Source organism: Oncorhynchus masou, chromosome 12 (genome assembly GCF_036934945.1).
Source record: "Oncorhynchus masou masou isolate Uvic2021 chromosome 12, UVic_Omas_1.1, whole genome shotgun sequence".
Lineage (NCBI taxonomy): Eukaryota > Metazoa > Chordata > Actinopteri > Salmoniformes > Salmonidae > Oncorhynchus > Oncorhynchus masou.
The window spans coordinates 44,483,927-44,508,220 of NC_088223.1; the positions used below are offsets into that span (position 1 = coordinate 44,483,927).

Genomic DNA, 24,294 nt, shown 5'->3' on the forward strand with positions numbered 1-24,294 from the left:
AATTCGTACAAAAATGACCACATATATTATCACTCAAGATTTAGATTTTTTAAAATTGAAAGTCCAACACAAACCCACTATAAAGGAGAAATGGCTGCGGAGACGACTCATTCAGTTTAACTCAAAATTGTCACAGGATTCAGGACTTCTTTACATGTATCAATTAAATGCTAAACTGGCATATGTCCTGACTCCTAAATTATATGGGCATTGTAAAATAAAATGTTGATAAAACAATATATATCTTCCACTTGAATGAATACCAAAAAAAACATTTTTTTTGTTTTTTTTTAAATATACTCTTAACATTTTATTGTGTGCATTTGGGGAGTTAAACTTAATTTCCTCAGCTTATGCAGTTTGTTTATAATCTCTCAAGTTGCTTTTTTAAGCCTTTATCCACATTAGCTAGACTTCTTTGGTCAAAAAGCTTTAACAATTAATTAACATTTACAGGTTTTAAATTCAACCAAAAACAAAGATGACATACTATATTTAATTAAATTCCCAAATGGAGTAACCTACATTGTCTCTCTTCATAAAATACCATAAAATAACCAGACCATAGCCAATCAAGTTTAAAAATAGCATGAATTCTTAAGCTTACAGAATCAAATCAATTTAGTTGCCTGTCAAACACTGAAACCAAGTGTGAAAACTGATTTATAAAAGGCAAATTGCTGGCAGAAACAAAATCTTCACTAAAGAAAATGGTAGAGACTTTCAAGCAATTTCTTTCACAATATATACTGTCTGGGACAGACACATGACATTTGAACAGCTAGAGTTGGTTTTATGTTAAAACCATAAATGTGTTGAGGCCAGGACAAGCAAAATTAGGGACGAGTTTTATGTTTCTTTAAAACACAAATAAGCTATGAAAACCAGAATTAAATATCAGGATAACAAAACACTTCACACCTAATGTAATTGATAGTGATTGTTACAACAGATGAACATGAAAACAAGGGAAACAGTCCTCCTGAAATGTGTACAGATTCAACTCTCTTGTAAAGTACCAACCCATGACTTGTAATATGTACTAATATCCTAACCATGTACTTAATTTGGCTTTGAAATCTGGCATAAACTCTATGTAAATGGCATTGCTTGATATAACACCAGTTAAACACCACTTTCTTATATAGACACATCCAACAATCGTGTTATTGGGTATTTTCCAGGTTACATCACAGTAACCAAAATAACTTTAAAGAGGAAAATGCAACCGATAACAGTGCTCATTGAAAATCCAAATGATCAAAACGTGTCAAATAGTTCAGATATGTCAAATTGCCAATATGGTTTTGCACTCCATCTACTGTATAAGTCCATGCATGGCTAACTCAGCACCACATAGTACACTGAAATATATTAGAATCGATTCATGCTACATTAGGACAGCACAATCATGGTCTCAGCGTTAATAAGAAGTAAGAACTACTGCTTGTGTCAAAAAGATTGAGGCAGTAGCGCTGGGCCACCGTCCTGTCTGTTCAGATAGTACCGGTGCATTAAGTCTGACATCAGTGGGCTCATTGAACAGCTTCTATCCCCAAGCAATACGACTGATAAATAGCTACACGTAGTATCTGAGTTTACCTTGTATCTATATTGACCTTTTATTTCAATATTTGCACATTCACAGGGCTCTACACACACACGCAAACACTCACTCCATGATTTGCTCACTCACAAATAAATTTCTACTGACTCTACACACCCGCACACCCACACAAGCTGATGCTAATCTGTTTCTTATATCCTGATGTCGAGTCCCCTTACCACTATACCTCCATTCCTCCAGTATACCTGCACATGTAAAATATGGTATTGGATCTGACTTTAAAATATTTCCTGTATATAGTATGCTTGCTTAATTGTGTACTTCATATTTCCTATTATTGTTTTTTTCTAATAATACATTGTTATTGATTATTGCATTGTGGGGTTTTGAGTTTGCAAGAAAGGCATTTCACTGTACTTGTGCATGTGACATGAAAACTTTAAATTGTTCCAGAATGTTCTGCTTTCACTGACAGTTATACTCAAAAGGGTAAGACAATTAGTGAAAACCAGAAACCGAGCACTAAGGGCCAAGCGCCTACACAGCACTGTATATTTGCAGAGCTGATACAACAGAAGCTAACAGAGCCGACAAAACCGGTTCAACTAGATCTGATCCTAACCATAACAACGGCGAAGAGACTGATCAGGATTCAGTTGTGGGAGCAAAGAGTTCACATTGCTGTGAATCTGATTATGTTTTGATCTTGAATTGTGACATTCAATTTTATAAGTGCCAAACACTATAGGTAAATCAACTCCACACAACTGTCAATATGTAGGCCTTGACATTGAAGTCATGACACAGGTAGGTAACAACTGATTCCCAACAGACAAGAATGACTTCAGCTAATTAGATGCAGAGCTAGGGACATGTTTACGAGATGCAAGATCACTCCTTCTCATGCAGGAATCCCTTCAAAGGCAACAACACCTGCTGTTAACCACCATGTAATACCATTGCTGTATCTTGGTGTTCCATTTGTCTGGTTTATTTCTATCTATGCAGTGGCTGCAAACTTCCACAAAGCTTCTCGCTCAAACTCCTCCATCGCCTCCTCCAGGGCTTCATCATCCTGCCCATCAACCTCCAAGATGTCTGCCATGTCCTCTAAAATGTCCGCCACATCTTCAGCGAAGTCACTGAAGAGAACTTTGTCATGGACGAACACACCGTCTTGAAAAAACATGCCGACCAACTTCTGAATCTCGGCTTTGCTGTCCGGCGTAGCCCTCTCCAGCTTGCTCAGGTAGCCGTCTAATAACTCCTCGAATTCAGACAGTTCCACAGGAAAGAGCCCTTCCTGGCTAGCACAGTCCTCAACACCGCTACAGCCTGCCAGGGGGCGAACGTTGCGTCCAAGTTTCTCCTCCTGGTGCTTCCAGAAGCTGGTGTGGTCATACTGGTGGGTCTGGTGATGTTGCTGCTGATGGTTGGAGTCTTGTTGATGATGGTGATTGGACTCTTTCTTGTAGTCTTTCCTGGACTGCCAGGGCCTCTCCTGCTTTCTTTTATCCCTGTCCATCCTGCGCTCATTCTTCTTTCTCTCCCACTCATCCTGGGATTTCCTCCAGGCCTCTTTATGAGAGTTTTGTTTGTTTGCCTTCCAGTCCCTGTCCTTCCTCTTGTCTTTCTCTTTCCATCCGCACGCATTCTTGTCTTTGCAGTGTTTCCAGTCTTTCTCTCCCTTCCACTCCTTCTTCTCCTTTTTCCAGTGGTCTTTGCTGTTGTCCTTGGCTTTCCTCCCGTCCCTCTTGTTCCCGCTCTCCCTTGGCTTCTTCTTGCCCTCAATCCTGTTCCCCATCTTCTCCACCTGCTCACTGAGCCTCTTCTGGATCTCAGCCAGGCTCTCCCTCACCGTCTTCTGGTACCCACCATCCTTCTTATACCCACCATCCTTCTTCATCCCCTCCAGTCTCTTCCTGCTTTCCTCCAACAGCACCTTCTGCCTCTGAAGCTCTTCCTTCACCCTGGCCCCCTCTCTCGGAACCCTCTTTTTTTCGGGCCCTGCTGTGGTGCTACTCTGGTTGCTAATCCCAGGTTGACCAGTAGGGGGTGGAGTTGAGCTTGAGGGAGGTGGGGGTGTTTCCTTATTGGCTGAGGTAGACATATCAGAACAGAAATCAGTGAGTTACCGGTAGCTAACTCCGTTCCATACATATGAGGGCAATCGCGGCATTCAAAAAAGACTGCAATGAAAACTAATGGGACTGTAGCAAATGTTGGCATCAAAATCCAGGGTGTGAACTAAGTTTGGATTCAGCATTGATTGACATGGTAATGGACCAATACTAACTGACCCCTCTGATGCTGTACGTTAAAGTGTGATGTGTCACGACGTAACGTACAGCAGCATAATGCAACTCATTCTGTGTCATACAGCCTCTCTCCACCAGGTGTAGCGCTTCTCTCGCAGATTAAAAACAAGAAATGATCAAATGGTGAGTGTAAAGTTATTTACTTCTGAATTCATCAATAGTTAATTCAATCAATTGTTAATTTTTCACGTAACCACTGCGAACCTTCATGACTCAAAAACCATGACACCCAGTTTAATTGTGAAGATACATTTAGCGCCGCCCTATGTATGTAATGAGACATTATATAAACTCTTTATATAGTGTTTTATTTACATTTTAGAGGTGATAAGTTGGACAAATCTTGTGAAAAAAGCCGGTTCCCCACACGACAAAGCTCCCCCTTTCACTATGACGCAGTAGCTTTTGCTTCCCCACCCGGAAAGGGGATAAATTGTGCTTTACAATGGTATTCATATTACAGTTGACCTGGAAGTATTACGTTTTTGGGGGGCGCTAAAATAAAGGTCAAATGTACAGAACAGCGCAATGTACAAAAGTGAATTAGTTACAGTTACAGCATTCAGCTACTATATCAGAGAATTATGTTACATGCATGTTATTGAAGAGATTCACAACAGTAATTAAACCTCCACTGAACCATAAAGTTCACTTTGATCAGGGTTGGGATAAATTCAAATTGAAGGCAGTCAATTTAGGAATTGATTTGAATAAAACGTTTTTAACATAAAACATTTTAAACTTTTGAAATAAATTGCTTCTAGTTTTCAGTTTATTTAGAAGTCACTGGAATGTCCATTTACTTCCTGAATGAACTGCCTTACTCGAATTAACCAAAATACTGACATATTTATAGATTATCAAACAAATGATGGATATTATCAATGGAAGAAAGACTAATGAATAACAATGTGTTCACTGTACCTTCTGTGATTTGGGACAGTTCGGTCACTCTGGCCCTCAGCGACTCCAGCTCCTCCTTCAGGCCAGGCAGGGATGACAGCTCTTCTTTCATATCATTTTCTTGCTCCAGATCTCCTTTTCCGTTTTCATTACCCTTTGCGGATCCTGCATTTAGGACGGAGTCAAGTTCCTCTTTATGGGCCTGTAACAGATGGGAAAATGTTGCTTTATTTCTTGGAAGGTAGGACATAATAATAAAGACTCTAAAAAGATTTAAATGTAAAATAATTAGACTGTGGATCAGACTTTTTCAGGATGTTTTAGTCCAAAGATCCTGAGCTTTACGAAGCTCCGGCGCATGTGTATATTCTCTACTTTATGCGCAGAGAACAGGCTACTCAGGCGAATGGTGCTCGTTTCATAAAGTTAGATCAAAACTGAATCAATGTCTGCAAGATCACATAATGGTCACAGTATTCAAGGGTGAGACAGGATTTTCCCTTTGGCAAGTGAGAATTAGCAATCATAAAAGCTAACACTGCCATTTCTTACTTTTCTCCTGACCTAGTCATCCAGATCAGAGAAAAAACCTGTTGGTAGAACACATCTTAGCCATAGAGCCTCAAAGTCTTTGTATAGGCCCGACAGGCGCCGAGGCACTTGACTAAAGAGTTGATTCCCAATATAAAAAGACTGAAGGCATTGCGGTCTGTATTGCATTCCTGATCTTGAATGGTCATGTGTCAGCTCTCAACTGGTCTCATCTCAGTTTTCAAAATATTAACACATTTACAGTTGTGTTACACCTCAGGTCCTCTGCGCTGCAGGACAAAACAGAACTCCCTGTTGCAATGACGTCTGCAGATGATTACTAGATACAGAGCTTATACTTTTGAAAAATGTTGCATTACGAAGTGGGATTGAAATAGATTGAATTGTAATTTGTCAAGTTTCTCTTTATGGGCCTGTAACAGAGAGGGGAAAACGTTGCTTTATTCTTAGTAAGGTAGGATCTTTTAGTCCAAAGATCCGGAGCTTCCCTAAGCTTCTGCGTGTGACAAGCATTTCTCTACATTCGCATTAACATCTGCTAACCATGTGTATGTGACCAATAAAATTTGATTTGATGTGTGGATCATGTTTTGCGCATGTGTATATTCTCTACGGGCAGAGAACAGGCTGCTCAGGTGAATGGTGCTCGTTAAATACTGAATCAATGTCTGCAAGATCACATAATGATCACAGTATTCTACAAAACAGAAACAAATATAATAGTAATGATTTATTCTGTTATGTGGAATACTGTCATCAGAACGTGATCTTGCAGACATTGATTCAGCTTTGATCCAACTTTATTAAAACACGCACCATTCGCCCGAGTAGCCTGTTCTCTGCCCGTAAAAGTAGAGAATATACACATGCACAGAAGCGTCAGAAGATCCGGATCTTCTAGTCCAGCGGACTGGAGATCCTGAAAAAGTCGGGTTCCACAGCCATTTCGAAAAAAATTATATGGTTCATGGGCTGACCTGGAGTTGTGTTTCTAACTGGGAGATTTTCAGATTTTCTTGTGCCAGTTTATCCAAATGCTCCTTCATCTCCTGAGGATCGTTTAGCCAGTCCTGTCCAGCAGAATACAAATCACAGACAATCAACACAGCATTATATACACTACCATTCAAAAGTTTAGGGTCACTTAGAAATGTCCTTGTTTTTAAATGAAAAGCTATTTTTTTGTCCATTAAAATAACAAATTGATCAGAAATACAGTGTAGACATTGTTGATGTCTAGGCAGCATCCCGGGGCATGCCCCTTTTTATATCATTCCATTACACATTCTTATCTCTTAAGTTTGTCCAGTTCCTTTAACTTCCATCCCAATACAACATCGTTGAAAGTGACGATGACCGAGAAGGTAGGATAGAGCAACAGACCTGGTTTTGTTCTTTCCCACTCAGCTCATCCGAGTCATCTGTCAAAAAAGAAAACAGTACATCAAACCACATTTTCCAAACTTATGTAACATATATCAACACACCTGCATATATTTGATCATCCAAAAGGCAAAGCCCATTTTTAACTACTCTACCAGGGCATAACATTGTTGGGAAGTTATTTGGTCAATGGCACAATCTCTGACTATTTGAAAGGTTCTTCCATCTCCATAGAGGAACTCTGGAGCGCTTTCAGAGTGACCTTCGGGTTCTTGGTCACATCCCTGACCAAGGCCGATCTCCCTCAATTGCTCAGTTTGGCCGGGCGGCCAGCTCTAGAAAGAGACTTGGTGGTTTCAAACTTCGTCCATTTAAGAATGATGTGGGCCACTGTGTTCTTGGGGACCTTCAATGCTGAAGAAAGCTTTTGGTACCCTTCCCCAGATATATGACTTGACACAATCCTGTCGTCTCGGAGCTCTACAGACAATTCCTTCGACCTCATGGCTTGGTTTTTGCTCTGACTTGCACTGTCAACTGTGGGTCCTTACATAGACAGGTGAATTGACCACAGATGGACACCAATCAAGTTGTAGAAACATCTCAAGGATGATCAATGGAAACAGGATGCACCTGAGCTGGATTACAAGTCTCATAGCAAAGGGTTTGAATACTTGTGTAAATAAGGTATCTGTTTTTTATATTTAAAACATTTGCAAACATTTCTAAAAACCTGTTTTCACTTTGTCATTATAGGGTATTGATGTGTAGACTGATAAGAAAAAAATCTTGAATCAGTTTTAGAATAAGGCTGTAACAAAGTGTGGAAAAAGTCAAGGGGTCTGAATACTTCCGAATGCATTAAGTCATACATTTTATCATAAGAATGAAATTGACGCATTGTTCAGTCTGTGTGTGTATGTATTAAAAAATGTCCATTCCATAAGAAAAGAAATGGAAAAAGATTACACTCAAAATCTGGTTTAGGTTGAACTCACCAGAGAGGAAGAGGGACCCTAGACAGAGCAGGACAAGGGCACACACAATGCATGTGTTCATAGAGAAGCCCTTCTCTTTCCTCTCTGCCATTTTGAACTCCACCTCTTCATCTTCCGATGTCATTTCTGGTGCCACATATCTCCTCCTCAGAGCAACTCCTTCCTCAGAACTCGTGTCAGCTCTTCCAAAGTCAAAGCTACTGGGAGATTCTAGCAGAAGAACAGACAAGAATAACAGAAAGAACGATGATAATCTAAATTAAATAAAATCATGCACTAAAACTATTGAACATTTTATACAAACGTGTTAGATGGTAGAATGCTCTGAATGTAGATATATCTTGTGTGTAATTCTAGCGCAAATGTTGTTTTTGTAACTGTTCAATGAGTCGGGGTGTGTTAACACCCATGCGTTTTTTGAATTTGGATGAGCCGGAGTCGGATGGAGGACCGGATACTGATCCTGAAATCGACTATGGCGATGACAATGTGAGGTCTTCATCTGATTCTGATGTTGATTTTCTTTCACATTTCTGTTTTGCATTATTTATCAACCATTGGTGTTCATGGCAAAATTTTAACGGGATTGTATTCTATTACTCATCAAATGTACAAATAAAATGTGTTGCAGTAGACCTTTGTAGAATAATAAAGAACACATTTGTAGGTGCATGTTATGTACTTAAAAATATACAAATATTCAATATAAACTAAATATTCTTAAGACAACTACAGTCAATCAAATGATTATTTTGTACAATGGTATTTATTTAGTTTGATTACAACCCAGTAGGTGAATCTGATGCGTAGACTAAAGGAGACGCCAGACAACATTCTTTATCAGGTACTTGTAGGATGAGAAACCATGTTGTTCTAGGGTTAATTGTATGCCATATCTCAGAAAATGTTTACTGATTTCCAACCTAGTGTACAAATCCATACCGTCTTCCTTTGGTATATCAGTCACTTTTTCAGGCAATTCAGTCTCCTCCTTTTCCACTGCTGGATCTTCTGCTGCCTCCTCTGAACCAATGGTCTCTGGAGGAGGACCATCAGGGTCTGGGCTTTCTGGAACAGCATGGGGTTCTGGGGCAGGGCTTAGAGGCTCCTCAGAGCTCTCTGGGAGGGGGCCAATATCAGTGACAGTGTCAGATTGGGAGTCCGTTGGGGTGAGAGAGTCTGTGTGAACGCTTATGTCAGATTCGGCACTAGTTTCTAGGGCAAGACTCTCAGATACAGGGCCTGGAACAGTGTGAGCATCAAGGGTGGAGCTCTCAGGGACAGGGCTTAACTCAGGCTCAACCTCTGAGGGGGGTGGTTCTGTGAAGGGAACATCCAGTGGCACAACCATGTCGACATGAGTGACAAAGGGCATGGCAGCAAGTTGCTCATTGTCAGTGGGGGAGCTGGTTACCATATCATGGATAATGGGGGGTTCAGGTTGACTCGCCAAGTCAGGGTCAAGGGGCGCATGGCTAGACGGGGATGGGCTTAACAGGGTAGGGATGGAGGGGACAGGGCCCTCACAGATATCAGGAGTTGTTTCCTGGCAAACCTGGGAATCAGAGGAGAATAAAAGCACAAACCTTTATAGTAATTGGTAATAATGAGTTATAAACATAGACATCATATGCCACATAACATAAGACACCATTTTGAACATTGTATTATAAAAGATTATGCTTTGAGAACGATACCCTCAGAAAGCATTGTGTTCATCAGGGACTCACAGTACAGACCTGTTGGCCCTCCTCTGACAGAACTGTTTGTACTGGAGTCTCCGGGTCACTTGGCTTAGACTCCACAGTGGCCCCTGGAACAGCATCCAACAAAACATTAATAACATAACATGAACAACATCCACACAAGTTCCTTATGCAACATCTATACATTTGGACAACAACAGAATACACCACACAGAAAGCATAGGGAAACCGTATCATCGAAAGATTGAGATCAGGTACCTGTGACTTCCTCTGACAGACTAGGGACATCACAAAGACTCTCAGTCCCATCATTCACTGGACCCACGCACTCAGCAGCTTCCTAAGGGCATAGGGTTCTCACGGTCAACTCAATCTTTGTCTATTCACCTCACCTTACCATTCATTCATTCACACTGCCACAGAATGTGGGTAAAGTGGAAATGTAATTTAAAACTCACAGCATTGAATACCAATCTATAATCAAATGCTGTGTTGGGGTGATCAGCCTATTCTTTCATCATAACATTTGGCAAGGTGTCAGCACCAGACCTCAATTTCAAATACTGAGCATTTGCTCGGGTATGCCTGGAGCAGAGTTGCCATGGCCACGGTTTTCCACAAATTGGGCTACTTTGAAAAACAATGCTGTGGGTGAAATTGTATTGGTTGCGGGTTTTTGGGCTACTTCTAAGTTGCACTGCAGCCGCTATGACATTTCTCTTTAAAAATGTTTTTATTTCACTGTGACCTGATGCTGTTGACCATCAGGCAGTGAGGCAGGCTGTTGCGGTGTCTGTGTGGGCCTGATGGGGAGGGCTGGAGGGGTGTCAGAGTGTGTTGAGAGCGCTGCAGCAGGCAGCTGAGTGCACTAGTCGAGTGTGTGAAGACAGAGCAGAACGCGTGCAATTGTGACAACTTTTTACCAGTTGTAGGACATTTAGATTGTCCTTATGGAGACCTCTTTTTTACCAAACCCTTTTCCATAAAACATTAACCTCTTGGAACTCTAGGGGCAGTATTTCATTTTTGGATAAAAAACATTCCTGTTTTAAACAAGATATTTTGTCACAAAAAGATGCTCGACTATGCATATAATTGACAGCTTTGGAAAGAAAACACTCTGACGTTTCCAAAACTGCAAAGATATTATCTGTGAGTGCCACAGAACTGATGCTACAGGCGAAACCAAGATGAAACTTCAAACAGGAAATGAGCAACATTTTTGAAGCGCTGTTTTCCAATGTCTCCTTATATGGCTGTGAATGCGCAAGGAGAGAGCCTACAATTTCTGCCGTTTCCCCAAGGTGTCTGCAGCATTGTGAAGTATTTGTAGGCATATCATTGGAAGATTGACCATAAGAGACCACATTTACCAGGTGTCCACCCGGTGTCCTGCGTCGAAATTGGTGCGTAAACTTCAGCTGCAAGTATTTTTCCATGTGATTGAGAGAAGAAAGCAGACTTCCACAAACGATATATCAATGAAGAGATATGTGAAAAACACCTTGAGGATTGATTCTAAACAATGTTTGCCATGTTTCAGTCGATATTATGGAGTTAATTTGGAAAAAAGTTTGGCGTTTTGGTGACTGAATTTCCGGGGTTTTTTGGTAGCCAAACGTGATGTACAAAACGGAGCGATTTCTCCTACACAAAGAATCTTTCAGGAAAAACTGAACATTTGCTATCTAACTGAGAGTCTCCTCATTGAAAACATCTGAAGTTCTTCAAAGGTAGATGATTTTATTTGAATTGCTTTTCTGGTTTTTGTGAAAATGTTGCCCGCTAAATGCTACGCTAAATGCTACGCTAGCTGTCAATACTCTTACACAAATGCACACCATACCTACTGTGAAGCATGGGGGTAGAAACATCATGCTTTGGGGCTGTTTTTCTGCAAAGGGACCAGGACGACTGATCCGTGTAAAGGAAAGAATGAATGGGGCCATGTATCGTGAGATTTTGAATGAAAACCTCCTTCCATCAGCAAGGGCATTGAAGATGAAACGTGGCTGGGTCTTTCAGCATGACAATGATCCCAAACACATCGCCCGGGCAACGAAGGAGTGGCTTCGTAAGAAGCATTTCAAGGTCTTGGAGTGGCCTAGCCAGTCTCCAGATCTCAACCCCATAGAAAATCTTTGGAGGGAGTTGAAAGTCCGTGTTGCCCAGCAACAGCCCCAAAACATCACTGCTATAGAGGAGATCTGCATGGAGGAATGGGCCAAAATACCAGCAACAGTGTGTGAAAACCTTGTGAAGACTTACAGAAAACGTTTGACCTCTGTCATTGCCAACAAAGGGTATATAACAAAGTATTGAGATAAACTTTTGTTATTGACCAAATACTTATTTTCCACCATAATTTGCAAATAAATTCATTAAAAATCCTACAATGTGATTTTCTTTCTCATTTTGTCAGTCATAGTTGAAGTGTCCCTATGATAAATTACAGGCCTCTCATCTTTTTAAGTGGGAGAACTTGCACAATTGGTGGCTGACTAAATACTTTTTTGCCCCACTGTACATTTGCATCTGTAGCCTATTAATTTATATGCCATTGTTGGCTACTTGAGCCTATCATTTGATCCAATAAATGTAAAAATGAAGCCATTACCTGAGCCATCTCAAATCAATGCGTGCCTCATGTGTAGCCTACTTGGACATGGCAAACCGATTTAAATAGTCTATAACTTCAGTGTATTGTTGTTGTAGCCCTTCGTTATTATGCAATTATTGATGGCCATGTTTAGTTAATTAAATTGGAAGTCATCAAAGCTCTATCGCATTTGCCGATCAGTTGTTAGAAAACAATTAGATTAACAGTCAAATTAGGTTACAGTTTTTTTTAATGATAAAACACTGGCTGTTGTTGACAAGCAAATTCAGTTCCTCGCCATATTATTTATATTTGATTAAAATTACACCATCCTCAGTAGCCTATACGAGCAGGTTACTGTGCGACACACACTTACCTCAAAACCGCCTTGCTATTCATGTTGAATAAATGAATCTGTCAATTTGAACTAAGCAAGCTGCTAAATCATTCAGCTTACATATTGGCCTATCGGGGTCTCTCGGGTCGGCAAACAAGCCATTTATAACAGTTTGTATACACCTCAAAAATGTAAACCTAAGTAAGATCAAATATCTTAAATCAAGACAATATATGCTTGATTTTTGGTCTGACAAGATGTCTTCTTACCAGGCAGTTATGTTAGAGCAATTCACTTGTTTCAAGCTTTTTTGTCCTTAATTATTTTAATAAGATATAACTTGTTACTGAGATTGTATTACTGGTTCTGAGTAACTTAAAATGCTCGAAACTATAATTTCCAGAATTATAAAGCTGTTTGATCAACACTGACAAATACAAAACTGCTTTGTCAAAGTCAGAATTTCTTATTTCAAGCATCTTATCCTTTTCATCTCTTCACATATTAAGAACAAATAATAACCAAGTAGAATTCACTGTTTTATTGTCAATCTTACACACAGCACAGCAATCATGTAGGCAAAATACAGTACAGAACAAAGACAGTACACTTTTCATATCTGGGGAACACAGAGTCATTTGAACTGTTGTACAATTCTATTACATCCCCAAGATGGTATTTGACTTGTACATAAAGTTTGGCTCGTTGCTAATTGTGTAATAGGAGGTAAACTCAACCAGCTTTTCAGCATCCGCTAACTCAGTGGCCTGTGCAAGGTGTTGGACCTCAACTTGACAAGCCATGTTTCTATCAAAGCATATCATTTGATATGGTTGATAATCCAAACAATAAAGCCCAGAATCAACAAGAAATATGTTTTTGACCAGTCCAAATTGTGGAATTCAGAACTTTAGCAAAGATCATGGACTTCTGAGTTATGTATTTATTACAAGCCATGACAGATACAGCATGGTTTACTTCATTGAAATCTAGGAAGTCACTCAATGTTCCACATGAATAGATCTTCAACCAAAGCTCTTCAACCTTTGATACAGGTCCCACCTCCCTTTCATTTGAAAAAAAAAATGGTTGCATTGAACTGTCAACACTTTGGCAGCTTCATATATTTGGTTCTGATTGATCAAAGACTTGAAAATATTTTTTCAATTGAGCTTGGAGGTGCATTGTTTAAAGAAACAATGTTTAAACTCGAACCGCATACACGTCTTACCATTGGACCCAATGACTATCTGTGGTGGCAAATGTATCATATAATGCTGTTTAGGTGTAACATTGCAGTCTGAAAAAAGCTCCTTCCAATGCTTCAAATGACTTTCAATGAGTAACTTCAACCTAGACACAGTCGCAATGGAAAGAACAGTTGCAAATACTATCTGTACAATCTCTATTAGCTCAATTATCAGTTGTGTATGTGTGCATATGTTATGTTCCCCAGTATGTATTTCAGGAAATGGCTTCCTGGATTCCCCCAAGCAGCTGATTGGTTGGCCCCATTGCAGAGTGGAGGTCTAATCCCACCCTTTCGTTAGGGGATCCAGCTGTTGGAAATTACAAACTCCTTCTGCAGCTGGATAAAAGCCTGTGTTCCTTTGTTAGGAAGGAGAGTGCTTCTTTGTATGTCCTGTGTTTCGTTGTTGTTCTGTAAAGGATTTTATAGCCAGTCCTACTGAGGTATGCGTATGCCAAAAGGACTGTTTGTGATTATTGAAATTGTTCACTTTAAAGTTAATTATTTCATTTGTTCCCAGGGGGGAAGGGGAAGGCACCTTGGGTGTGCTTAGGCAAGAAGCCTGCGGGCATACATATACCCGTAGTGTGTACTCTGTCTATGCACACTACGTAAGACCTGGGCAGACCACCCCCTGTATTTTGGTTAGCGCGCCAGGTGGCGTTAAGGTTAGGTAAGTAGTGGCTAGGCAGGTAAGGTAGAGGACTAACATTTACTTTCTTTGCTTTGGTTCCATCCAGCCCCCTTTCCCAAATTACCGTGTGAAGGAAATACATTCCCTGGTAACAGTAAAGTTCTTTGCCATCCTTACCCGCACCTGCAATCCCATACTACTTTCACTCCACAGGGAGCTAAGTGTAGCAGGGTGTTGCGTTCCCACATTGCTACTAGAGAACGATATCGCTGGTGGTAACGTCACTCCTGTGTTAGGTAGTAGACGATAAATTGGTTCAAGCATTTCCCTGTTTTTCCTGCTTGTGTGTTAACAAGGGCACAATCTCACAAGCTGGGAGATGTGGTGGATTTGTCTAGTTCCATTTTTGAGAATGTTGAGGTAGAAGACACTGCACTGAGTATTCCTTCTGCAATGCTGATGGTTTTTACCCCCGTAAAAACTATGGCAAGGGAAAGTGAAATCGTGCACCAATTACATGACATCGTCTGTCACCCCCAAGAAGGTGATTGAATGTCAGAAGGGTCTTCAAGTCTTCAAGTGTTTTGCTTCAGTAATTTCCACTGAGGAAGCTAAAACTAGGGAGACCGCCTACTTCATGGAAGCAGGAGTTTTGATGTGTAAATGGGAAGCTCATAACAGTGACTGGAGTGAAGTGTGTCAAGTGGTTGTTCCGACAGCAGGTGCTGTCACTCGCCCATGACCAGGCGTGGTCTGGACATTTGGGGATCACAAAGACTTTAAACAAAGCCCTTCAACATTTTTTCTGGCCAGGTTTGAAGTCTGTCGTGGTATTATGTTTTACAAAATTAGACATCAAAATCAATTTAGCCTCAAGTAAATAATTAAACGTGTTCAATTTGGTTTAAATAATACAAAAACAAAGTGTTGAAGAAAGTAAAAGTGCAATGTAAGAAGGCTAACGTTTCAGTTCCTTGCTCAGAACATGAGAACATATGAAAGCTGGTGGTTCCTTTTAACACGAGTCTCCAATATTCCCAGGTAAGACTTTAGGTTGTAGTTATTATAGGACTATTTCCCTCTATACCATTTGTATTTCATTAACCTTTGACTATTAGATGTTCTTATAGGCACTTTAGTATTGCCAGTGTAACAGTATAGCTTCCGTCCTTCTCCTCGCTCCCTGGGCTCAGCGTTACCGATGCAGAGCAAGGGGAATAACTACTAGAAGGCTTAGAGCGAGTGAAGTTTGAAACGCTATTAGCGCGCGCTAACTAGCCAGCCATTTCACTTCGGTTACACCAGCCTCATCTCGGGAGTTGATAGGCTTGAAGTCATAAACAGTGCAATGCTTGACGCATAACGAAGTGCTGCTGGCAAAACGCACGAAAGGGCTGTTTGAATGAATGTTTACACGCCTGCTTCTGCCTAGCACCGCTCAGTCAGATACTTGTATGCTCAGTCAGATTATATGCAGCGCAGGACACGCTAGATAATATCTAGTAATATCAACCATGTGTAGTTAACTAGTGATTATGATTTATTTTTATAAGATAAGTTTAATGCTAGCTAGCAACTTACCTTGGCTTACTGCATTCGCGTAACAGGCAGTCTCCTTGTGGAGTGCAACGAGAGGCAGGTCGTTATTGCGTTGGACTAGTTAACTGTAAGGTTGCAAGATTGGATCCCCCGAGCTGACAAGGTGAAAATCTGTCTTTCTGCCCCTGAACGAGGCAGTTAACCCACCATTCCTAGGCAGTCATTGAAAATAAGAATGTGTTAACTGACTTGCCTAATTAAATAAGATATATATATAGAAAAAATGTTTCAAATCGGCGCTCAAATACCGATTTCCGATTGTTATGAAAACTTGAAATCGGCCCGAATTAAATCGGTCGACCTCTACTTTAGCACTCCCTCCACCTGCTTCCTGAGGTTGTCCAATAGTGATGATTGATACTGCTGTACCCCAGCAACAATGTCATTCACGCCTTTCTGAGTGAGAGAGAAAGATCAATCATGGAGGTTAGAACACCATGTATACAGATTTTGCTTATGACAGTAACATAAGGGATCAACAATTGTAAGGTGGACAACCTAGCACTAAGAATAAACTTAACCATCACTGAACCACTACAAAATGTTCTGCATAATGCAACTAACCAAATGCTGTGCTCTGTTCAGAAAAAAAACATCTTACCTGTGAGACAATGCTTGGCTCTGGCATTTATCACAAAAGCAGTGGCATGTGCTGTCAGATCCAAAAAATAGAGTTGACATTGAATGTTCAATCCTGACATGTGCAGGCTGGACATTACTAGTTCATGACAGGTATAATGTTTGTGACAGAAGTGATTGTGAAGACTATGAATGCTATTAGTATAGCCAAGTACTTAATATGGTCAATTTCAGTAGATTGCCACCAACCGAGTAACTTACTTGTTGCACTGACAGCTCCATGTTGGTCAATGCCCCTTTGCCCTTCATCCAAGTCCGGTGTTTGGAGTTAGCTAGAAGCTGATCGGGATGAATGTTGTCCTGTGTACCACATATCAAAGAGATTATTATTTGAAATTGTATTTAGTTTCACCAAGAGCTTTAAGTATTTTGCACCCATTTATCAGATTCTTTTCACATTAATCCAGCATTAGCAATTATAGCTGAAATTATCAAATAGTTCATAAAATATATATTTTTTTAAATCCAGGAGAAAAATAATCCTAACTAGCTACCTACTTGTTCTGGTGGTAGTGGACTTCCGCCGATGGCTGTTGACCTGGTCCGGTGCCTTCAAGTAGGTGTTGAAGGTGTCTTCTCTTTACATGATAGAAGGAATTGTACACTCTATATTCCTCAGTGCATCCGTCAATACCACAGAGCAACTGGAAAGCAGGGCTGCGACTGTGCAATATATTGATAAGGCTCAGCTTCAATGAAAAAGTAATAAAAACGCAGCAGATAACGCACCACCAAAGCATCTTGAACGTTACTAAAAGCAAGTAAAACGGTCCCACTGCTTTCGATGAAAAGAGCGTAAATAACTGAATGTTCACAAGTATTTATAATACGACCAAGTTATTTGATTGGAGTAGAGTATAACAGCACAGACTTTTAACTATTCATGTATCACTCCGCTTTACAGGTGTTCTAATAACCGTTAATTACATTAACGATCGTTAACTTAGATTGTAACAAACTTCGCACCGCAAAGATGAACATATTCCCACAAATAACATTTGAGTTAAATTAAACGGTAACGTGTAGACCTACAGAAAGTAGCAAGCTAGTGTGCAGGAAAATGTTTGGTGCTTGGCTCCAGTCCAGTTGTGGAACTTGTTGGCGGAGCCAAATAAAATCTTTTGGTGCTTATTACTGTCAACTAATAAATGGCGCTTGTAGAACTGTTGTATAAAAGCAACATCACACTCAAGGTCATGCTGTTACAATGATTATTATCCTCAGTGTTAAGGTGTAAATGTGCCCCAATGACTGACAGTCGATTATTTAGCTTCGCCGTCTTTGGCGTCCTTTCTGTTGACAATAGAAATTACATAGAACGGGCGCCACTGACGGCGAAGATAATGACTGACAAGTCGATAATTTGTCTACAAACTTAGTTACGTTAATATTTGCTTGCCTAGCTAAGATTTTCAGTATGGGCGACAATATAGCGTTAACGTTATTTTCATTAGGGAGGTGACAAAACCCAATGGTCACTCAAAGCGCTCCAGAGCTCCTCTGTGGAGAACCTTCCAGAAGGACAAACATCTCTGTAGCACTCTACCAATCAGGCCTTTATGGTAGAGTGGCCAGACGGAAGCCACTCCTCAGTAAAAAGCCACACGGCAGCCCGCTTGGAGTTTGCCAAAAGGCACCTAAAGACTCAGCCCCTGAGAAACAAGAGATTCTCTGGTCTGATGAAACCAAGATGTAACCTTTTGGCCTGAATGCCAAGCATCATATCTGGAAGAAACTTGGCACCATCCCTACGGTGAAGCATGGTGGCAGTATCATGCTGTGGGGATTTTTTTCAGCAACAGGGAGACCAGTCAGTATCGAGGGAAAGATGAACAGAACAAAGTACAGAGAGATCCTTGATGAAAACCTGCTCAGGACAGGCTGGGGGCAAAGGTTCACCTTCCAAACAGGACAACTACCCTAAGCACACAGCCAAGACAACGTAGGAGAGTCTTAGGGACACACGTCCTGGAGTGGCCCAACCTGAGCCTGATCGAAGTTCTTTGGAGAGACCTGAAAATAGCTGTGCAGCAACCCTTCCCATCCAACCTGACAGAGCTTGATAGGATCTGCAGAGAAGAATGGGAGAAACTCCCCCAAATACAGGTGTGCCAGGCTTGTAGTGTCATACCCAAGTAGACTCGGGGCTGTAATTGCTGCTGAAGGTGCTTCAACAAAGTACCGAGTAAAGGGTCTGAATACTTGGGATATTTCAGTGTTATTTTTAATATATTTGTAAACATTTCTAAACCTGTTTTTACTTTGTCATAATGGGGTAATGTATGTAGATTGAGGAGACAACCCAGATTTAAGTCAATTTTAGAATAAGGCTGTAAAGTAACAAAATGTGAAAGTGAAGGGGGTCTAAATACTTTCCAAATGCACTGTAGTTATGCACATGTAGAAAAGGGATTTATTTCAAATTATACACCAAAATTGGCTTCTGAAGTCCTTACAAGTTCCATTGATATTCTTTCCTAATTGGCTCGATAATGCTATGGAAAAAGGGTTTATTGGATAAATGCTGCAACACCTCTCTCTGTGTAAAGAAATGTTCTAGTTTTCAGGCCTTTTGGGCAGGTTTAAGTGGTCATAGGGCTAGAGATTTTAGCTAGACCTGGCATGGAATGTCGGGTGGGGTTTGCAGTTTGGGGACTTTACTATTGATTTATTAAATAAGGCAAGCTCAAACAGGCAAAGTATTTAATAGATTTAAGTATTTGAAACCCAGGTCTGGCTGGCACACCATAGGTTGGTAGGGGGTGTATATCAGGGATCAACTAGATTCAGCCGCGGGCCGATTTATTCTTGAGTGGATGGTCGGGGGACCGGAACACAATTACAAATAATTTGTAGACTGCAAATTGACTGCAAGAGGGCCAAACAGATACAGTATAATGTTTGCATAAAACAATTTCAAACCTTGCTTATTTGTATACAATCACTTATGCATGGGAATACTTGGGAACAGATTTCTTAAATGAAAATCACTTGGCGCTGATTTCCTGGTGTTATTGCAGTCTTATGTCCTACTATGAAACAAAAACGTATTTATATTTGTATTTTGGGGGGGCAAATAAAACAATTTGGCCCACGGGCCACCAGTTGGGAAACCCTGGTGTATATCTTACCTCTGGGGACAGCATGGTCCAACTGTTGGTTGAGGATCCACTGCGGCTGCTGCCTGTGCTGCTGCTGTCAGACATTGCCACCTTGATGCTCAGCACAGCAACTACAACTTATTCTGCAGAGGACAAGAGATTCACTGAATCATGTAACAAATGTCATTATGAATCACCCAATAATAACTCATTATGTGGTTTTAAAAATGTCTGCAGTATCTACATATAGGCCACTAGAACTGTGGCCTACTTGCACTGTGTTCCCATTATGCAATTGAACAAAATATTCATATAGGCCTAAAGAACCAAGAAATATCACAACAGTATAATACCACGGTATTGGAAAAGTGATTATTTTTCAAACCAACATCAGAAATTGAATTAGATCAAATTGTCAATTGTTGGGCTACAGTGAAGAATTTAACATTACGAAAACCATTGAGAAAGACTGCATAGCCTATAATTGTAATCTGTAACCTACACAAAAGCCTATAGGCCCTACAAAAAGTAAGAAATAGCAAAAATGTAGCCTGAGACATTGATAACATTGGCAAACAGTTAGCGAATCGCGATAGAGGGAGTGGCCATTTTAAAAACAGACGGATCTTTTTTTGTATAATCTATTTGCATATACTTATTTGCATATACACGCCACTACGGGTTTCTTTACAGTACCCACGCCAAAAACAGATTTAATGCATTGCTTAGTTATGTGTAGAGCCATGTCATCCGAATGGTCTAGCACGAGGTTACTCAGGCAAAAAGCAAGTTTAGCTTTAAAAACATATCGTATCACAGCGCCTCCTATTTCTAATGATCCAATTTAAACTGCATTGTATTTAAATGTACATATGAAGTGTGTAAACAGTATTTTTACACACACACACACACACACACACACACACACACACACACGTTACTCTTTTACCATATATAGGTATGCGCTTGGGTAAAATTAACATTTGTTTTATTCTACAAACTACTGACATTTTTTTGCAGAAAATGACAATTGGTCAAAATAAAGATGTAGTGTTGTCAGACCTCAAATAATGCAAAGAAAATAAGTTCATATTCATTTTTAAACGATAAATGTTTTAATTTAGGAAGAGTTCAGAAATCAATATTTGGTGGAATAACCCTGATTTTCAAATCACACTTTCATGCGTCTTGGCATGCTCTCCACCAGTCTTTCACATTGATGTTGGGCGACTTTATGCCATTGCTGGCGAAAAAGTTCAAGCAGCTCAGCTTTGTTTGATGGCTTGTGACCATCCATCTTCCTCTTGATCACATTCCAGAGGTTTTCAATGATTTCAGGTCTGGAGTTTGGGCTGGCCATGACAGGGTCTTGATCTGGTGATCATCTACACTTTGTTTGACCTGGCTGTGTGGCATGGAGCATGTCCTCCTTGAAAAACCAATCCTCAGAGTTGGGGGACATTGCCAGAGCCGAAAGGAAGCAGGTTCTTCCAGGACAACCTTGTAAATGGCTTGAATCATGCATCCGTCAAAGATTCCAGCCTTGCTGAAGCACCCCCAGATCATCTCTGATCCTCCACCAAATTTCACAGTGGGTGCGAGACCTGGAGAGGCCTACAAGCCAGTGTCTCACACCCACTGTGAAATTTGGTTCAAGACCCTGTCATGGACAGCCCAATCTCCAGACCTGAACCCCATTGAAAACATTTTTTTTTAACGTTATTCGAGGTCTGGCAAAACGACATCTTTTGTTATTTTGACCAGTTGTCATTTTCTGCAAATAAATGCTTTAAATGACAAAAAAAAAGAAAAAAAAAAAAAGGGGGGGGGGGGCAGGAGAAAATTGGGGAGAAATGTTGTCAGTAGTTTATAGAATAAAGCCAAAATGCTCATGTTACCCAAACACATACCTAGAAATTTGTAAAAAACTGAGTTTTGCAGTGGTCTCTTAATTTTACATACATGTTGGGCCAGTAACCGAAAGGTTGCTAGATCGAATCCCTGAGCTGACAAGGTAAAAAATATGTTATTCTGCCCATGAACAAGCGGTTAATCCACTGTTCCTAGGCTGTCATTGTAAATAGGAATGTGTTAACCGACTTGCCTAGTTTAAAAGGTTAACATAAATATTTGTAGTTTTTATGCAGACCCCAGGTAGAGTAGCCGCTGCATGTGCAGGAGCTAATGGGGCTTCTAATAAACTAATCTCATTCTTGCTTGATTAGGGCCTCACGTTCTAGCCTAAATTGCATCTATCGTATCTGTGCCGTTCAGATATGAGCAAAAAGTCAGATCCAGTTGGAATTTAGGATGGAGGCTAGTTGTTAGCTTGGTAGCTAAACAAAACCTGAGCTTTGGATTAGTCTTCGACAAAAACCAGGACGACGTGTTCTCTTTTTAGCCAGAGGCTTACATTTCAGCTGTGTGAATTGTCCCCGTTTGCTCCAGCGAGCGGTGAAATAAGAGTAGAAGTCATGACACCAAACTCAAAGGAAATAAATGTTTGTAGACACATGCAACATATTTTGATCAGTTTACCATGGTAAACAAAGGCAGAATGCAATCCCTCCCACAGTTAACCTCTTTCTCTCTCTCTCCACCGCTTCCAATAGCGTTAACCACACAAAATACATTTTCCAAAGTTAATATTAGACATGTTCTTACCCTGCGGACTTCAATTCAAGTTCACCGTTTTAGATCGAATATATCCTGGTATTCTATTACAGACAGCTTTCCTGTTGTGAACATCGGAAAATGTGGGAATTCCAAACTGCGTCACTCCAATGCCTCACACTGTCTTTTCCAATGGGATGTCAATATGGCCGTTTGCGTCACCTCCCTCAAACAGAACAGCCAACCAGGGTGAAGTGTTGTGTCAGGAAAACGGCTTGATTGACGCGCGCAGGTGAAAGTGGTAGGTAATGGATACAGACCCTTCCTTCACGGATGATAAGATGCTTACATGTGCACATTATATACGGGAGGGGAGGCAACTCCAACCAGCCTTACATTAACGTGATTGCAGTTAGCTATATTTTGTTGGGACTTCCAGCCTGGCTATACCACCCTGTTGCATGAGATTGCCCACCTGTTTCATTGTTGCAACCCCGACTTTCGTCAAATTCTAAAATAACTACAGTTTTGTCTCTGTCGGACACCTGGGGCCTATTGTCATCTATTGTAACAATGAAATATCACCCCAAAACTACATTTGACCTCCTTAAATTCATATACCGAAAAAAATCTAAAGTTCAATGTGTTTCCATCACATTTTTAACTCTACCGATAGTTTTGTCACGAAAACTGTTGCCTACTCGTCTTGGCACGTGTGCTCTAGCCAACAGCTGGCAGATACAGTGCGGGAAGGCTTTGCGTAGGCCTGTCTACATAATGAGATTATTATGAATAAGAGAGAGAATATTTGTATTTGTCAAATGGCAGTCAAGCATCATCATGTCACCAGAATCAGACCCTTGATATTTCTTGGAAGGGAGCATCTAATCTAGATCACCGTGCACTTTCACCATTCTGTGAAGTTCATCATAAGTAATGTAATCTTTAGCCTAATAAACTGCATAATTTCCCGAGTTGTAGTGGGCGGACCACACACCATATCATCGCGTGACTCAAAGTTTACTTCGATACGATGGTTTTCATTTCCACCGCCATTCAACCGACGTAAAATCCCACCATGTCGAACAAACAAATGATCTGTCGGCATTTACAAAAATGCACTGAAACTTCTTGTTTCCATCACAGCTGTTGTGATTTTTTTTCTTTTGTTATTTCTTTACTTGCATAAGAACTGTGGATGGAAACGTGGTTATTGAGTGTCGAATTTAGTCAACAAAAAATTAAATTGCTAATTTGCTACATGAGGCTTATTTGATCAAGTAGAAGTTTTGTAATGGTTAGGTTGTTAAGAATGCACTGATAAAAGTGGACCACATGTGGCATTTCAGCAACTTTGGGGAAAAATAGACTATATCAGAGTTGTGTCTGTTGTCATAGAGATATCTCCTGTTGTCATAGATACAGGACTCATCATGGCTATAACCTGTTTTAACATGGACATTGCCATTGAAGGATTCTACCATTTTAAAGTAGTCAACTGGGTGGGGATTACTATAAATTGAGAGCAATCAGCCAATGAAAAAGATGATTGACCACTTTAAAACGGAGATAGCATGGGCAGTTCCATTGAGGTTATCACAGACTGTAATGGAGCCTATATCTATCTCAATTTTATTTATATTTTACCTTTATTTAACTAGGCAAGTCAGTTAAGAATAAATTATTATTTTCAATGACGGCCTAGGAACAGTGGGTTCACTGCTTTGCTCAGGGGCAGAAAGACAGAATTTTACCTTGTCAGCTCAGGGATTTGATTTTGCAACCTTTTGGTAACTAGTCTAACACTCTAACCACTAGGCTACCTGCCACCGATGAGTCCCATCTTTCTCTGTGGCCTGCTGTTAAATGGTGTATGTGTCCTCTCATTGGCTAGAATGGTCACAGCAGATCTCGCCTCCTCCCGCCTGCTTTCCATCTTTGAGGACTTGTATTTCCATCGTTAGAGCGGTCCCTTCGACTATCTTATAAATATATGTATAAAATGATACCATTAGTGCTCCTTCAGAAAGTAACAGATGCATGACTTTTGTGTTCAAATACTTTTTTTAAAGACAATTATATACATGCATAACAGG

At 40.4% G+C, this 24,294-nt stretch overlaps 1 protein-coding gene and 1 long non-coding RNA gene across 3 annotated transcripts; both read right to left on the reverse strand.

Moving 5' to 3' along the window:
- Positions 1-33: 33 nt before the first annotated feature.
- LOC135550161 (pre-B-cell leukemia transcription factor-interacting protein 1-like) lies at positions 34-22,374 on the reverse strand. Of its 2 annotated transcripts, none has more exons than XM_064980710.1 (10): positions 22,250-22,374; positions 19,616-19,728; positions 9,686-9,767; positions 9,461-9,534; positions 8,664-9,276; positions 7,722-7,931; positions 6,724-6,761; positions 6,318-6,410; positions 4,810-4,990; positions 34-3,664 (listed from the first exon to the last, which is right to left on the reverse strand). In XM_064980710.1, exons 2-10 carry the CDS (start codon positions 19,688-19,690, stop codon positions 2,568-2,570), a joined length of 2,463 nt encoding a protein of 820 aa, XP_064836782.1. In that variant the 5' UTR covers positions 19,691-19,728; positions 22,250-22,374; the 3' UTR covers positions 34-2,567. The 2 variants fall into 2 exon arrangements, with proteins under 2 accessions (XP_064836782.1, XP_064836780.1); XM_064980708.1 differs by having other exon boundaries at positions 9,452-9,534.
- On the reverse strand, positions 12,905-19,600 carry LOC135550162 (uncharacterized). The gene is made up of 3 exons (XR_010457080.1): positions 16,686-19,600; positions 16,447-16,497; positions 12,905-16,241 (listed from the first exon to the last, which is right to left on the reverse strand). It is a non-coding gene; the product is annotated as an uncharacterized LOC135550162 (long non-coding RNA).
- Positions 22,375-24,294: the final 1,920 nt, after the last annotated feature.